At 39.3% G+C, this 1,824-nt stretch overlaps 1 protein-coding gene across 1 annotated transcript; it reads left to right on the top strand.

Moving 5' to 3' along the window:
• The first annotated feature begins 683 nt into the window (after positions 1-683).
• LOC119593218 lies at positions 684-1,824 on the top strand. Its single transcript, XM_037942183.1, has 3 exons — positions 684-712; positions 901-1,151; positions 1,295-1,824. Exons 2-3 carry the CDS (start codon positions 909-911, stop codon positions 1,565-1,567), a joined length of 516 nt encoding a protein of 171 aa, XP_037798111.1. The 5' UTR covers positions 684-712; positions 901-908; the 3' UTR covers positions 1,568-1,824.

The raw sequence follows: 1,824 nt of genomic DNA, 5'->3' as shown, positions 1-1,824 counted from the left end.
TATATATATATATATATATGTAAATTTTATATATATATTGTATTATATATGTAATTTATATATATATAATATATATATATATATATATATATATATATATATATATAATATTGTGTGTGTGTGTGTGTGTGTGTGTGTGTGTGTGTGTGTGTGTGTGTGTGAATGCATATTGGATATTACCAACTTGTTTTTTTCTTCTTTTTCTTCTTCTTCTTCAAAAAGAAGCACATCTTTTGCACGATTTTTTTGCAATTCTTTTGTACTTCCGTTAGAACTGAACATGTACACAGCAATTTGCATTGATCTGTACATAATTTTTAGATAACAGATACACACATATGTGTTTGTGTCTTTGTGTGTATCAGTATATATATAGATATATATATATATATATATATATATATATATATATATATATATATATATATATACATACATACATATATATATATATATATATATGTATATATATATATATATATATATATATATATATATATATATATATATATATATACTTCCGCGTATGAACACAGATGAAACGCATAGCTATGTAGTCAGCCGACACGTTAGGGTAACCCTGCGCGATGCTTCAGCCAGATAACAAAAAGGTCCTTCACCTCCTGCATGTCCTTCCGGCCGCTATAAATACGCGCTGAAGCCCTCGGGTCGGTACCAGAACCCTGTTCGCCCTCGCCAGGAACACACACAGGTATAAGACTGAAATTTGACTTGATTTTTTTTCGACTGTCGGTCTTTTTTATTAGAACTGGTAACCTGAAAAGTACTTAAATGTTGATAACAACTATATTAGAGAACATACAATGTTACATATGAAAATTAAATTATGAGAATAATATCAAGAAAAAAAAGTGCTGAAAAACCGATTTCTCCCTCTAGCTTGCATCATGAACTCTCGCGTGTTCGTCGCTCTCCTCCTGTGCGGCCTCTGGGCCTCCTCTGAGTCTCTCCTCCTCTTGGGAACCACCGCCGCAGCCGGGACCATCGCCGCTACCACTGTCACCGCTTCTGCAGCAGCAGCTTTGGGCGTGGGCGCCCTGGCGGTGCTCAAGGGAGTTCTTATCGGGAAGCATCTGAAGCGCCGTTACAGGAGGGACGTCGATTCCATGGAGATCAAGGACGAAGTTGAGGTTTGTATTGACGATCTTAAGAGGAAGGTTCATTAACATCAGATCAACAAAATATATTTCTAAATCGTGCTTCTCACGAACACAAACGATATTTACGCACTACACGGAGTGTGTCTAATCCCACATACCTTATTCCTCCAAAGGTGGCTGTCGCCCAGAACCTGGATTCGGCCGGCTGCATCGCCAAGTTGCTCTGCGAGATCGAGGCAACGCCCGCCGATCGCCTCACTCCTTCCATGTCCACCTTCAAGACGGCCTTCGAGAATCCCGACAACCTCAAGTCCTCCCGCATCGAGTACGACCAGGCCATCGCCCTCGCCAAGGACGACCCCAAGGCTTGCAGCGTCCAATTCAGCAAATGCATCCTTTCCAGGGAGGATCTCTTCGTCATGCTCGACACCGTCTTCTCATGCTAGATAAAACCTCATCATTCACCCATCACTCATTTTATACAAACATTTATACTCAGGAGGAGTTTACTAGACATTCTCTTTCTCATCTTGAACAATCATTCAACCATTTCAAACATTTCACATTCTAATTTACACACAACTGATTCACTTTCCCTGAGCAGAGATTAGCTGTCAAGAATCAAAGACTGGAATCTCGTGCAAAGTGTGACTGATTGGATCTGAGAACCTGCTTCTGTGCTTGCAATAAACACTAAAATTTA

Source organism: Penaeus monodon, chromosome 3 (assembly GCF_015228065.2).
Source record: "Penaeus monodon isolate SGIC_2016 chromosome 3, NSTDA_Pmon_1, whole genome shotgun sequence".
Lineage (NCBI taxonomy): Eukaryota > Metazoa > Arthropoda > Malacostraca > Decapoda > Penaeidae > Penaeus > Penaeus monodon.
Note: the sequence above shows the minus strand (reverse complement) of the source record. Positions and strands in the feature narration are given on the sequence as shown.

What these genes read in the sequence shown, in the direction of transcription:
- LOC119593218 (XM_037942183.1), top strand. Translation starts at nt 909, where the DNA reads ATGAACTCTCGCGTGTTCGTCGCTCTCCTCCTGTGCGGCCTCTGGGCC. An exon ending in AGATCAAGGACGAAGTTGAG is followed by an intron (nt 1,152 to 1,294) that starts GTTTGTATTGAC and finishes ATTCCTCCAAAG; the next exon opens with GTGGCTGTCGCCCAGAACCT.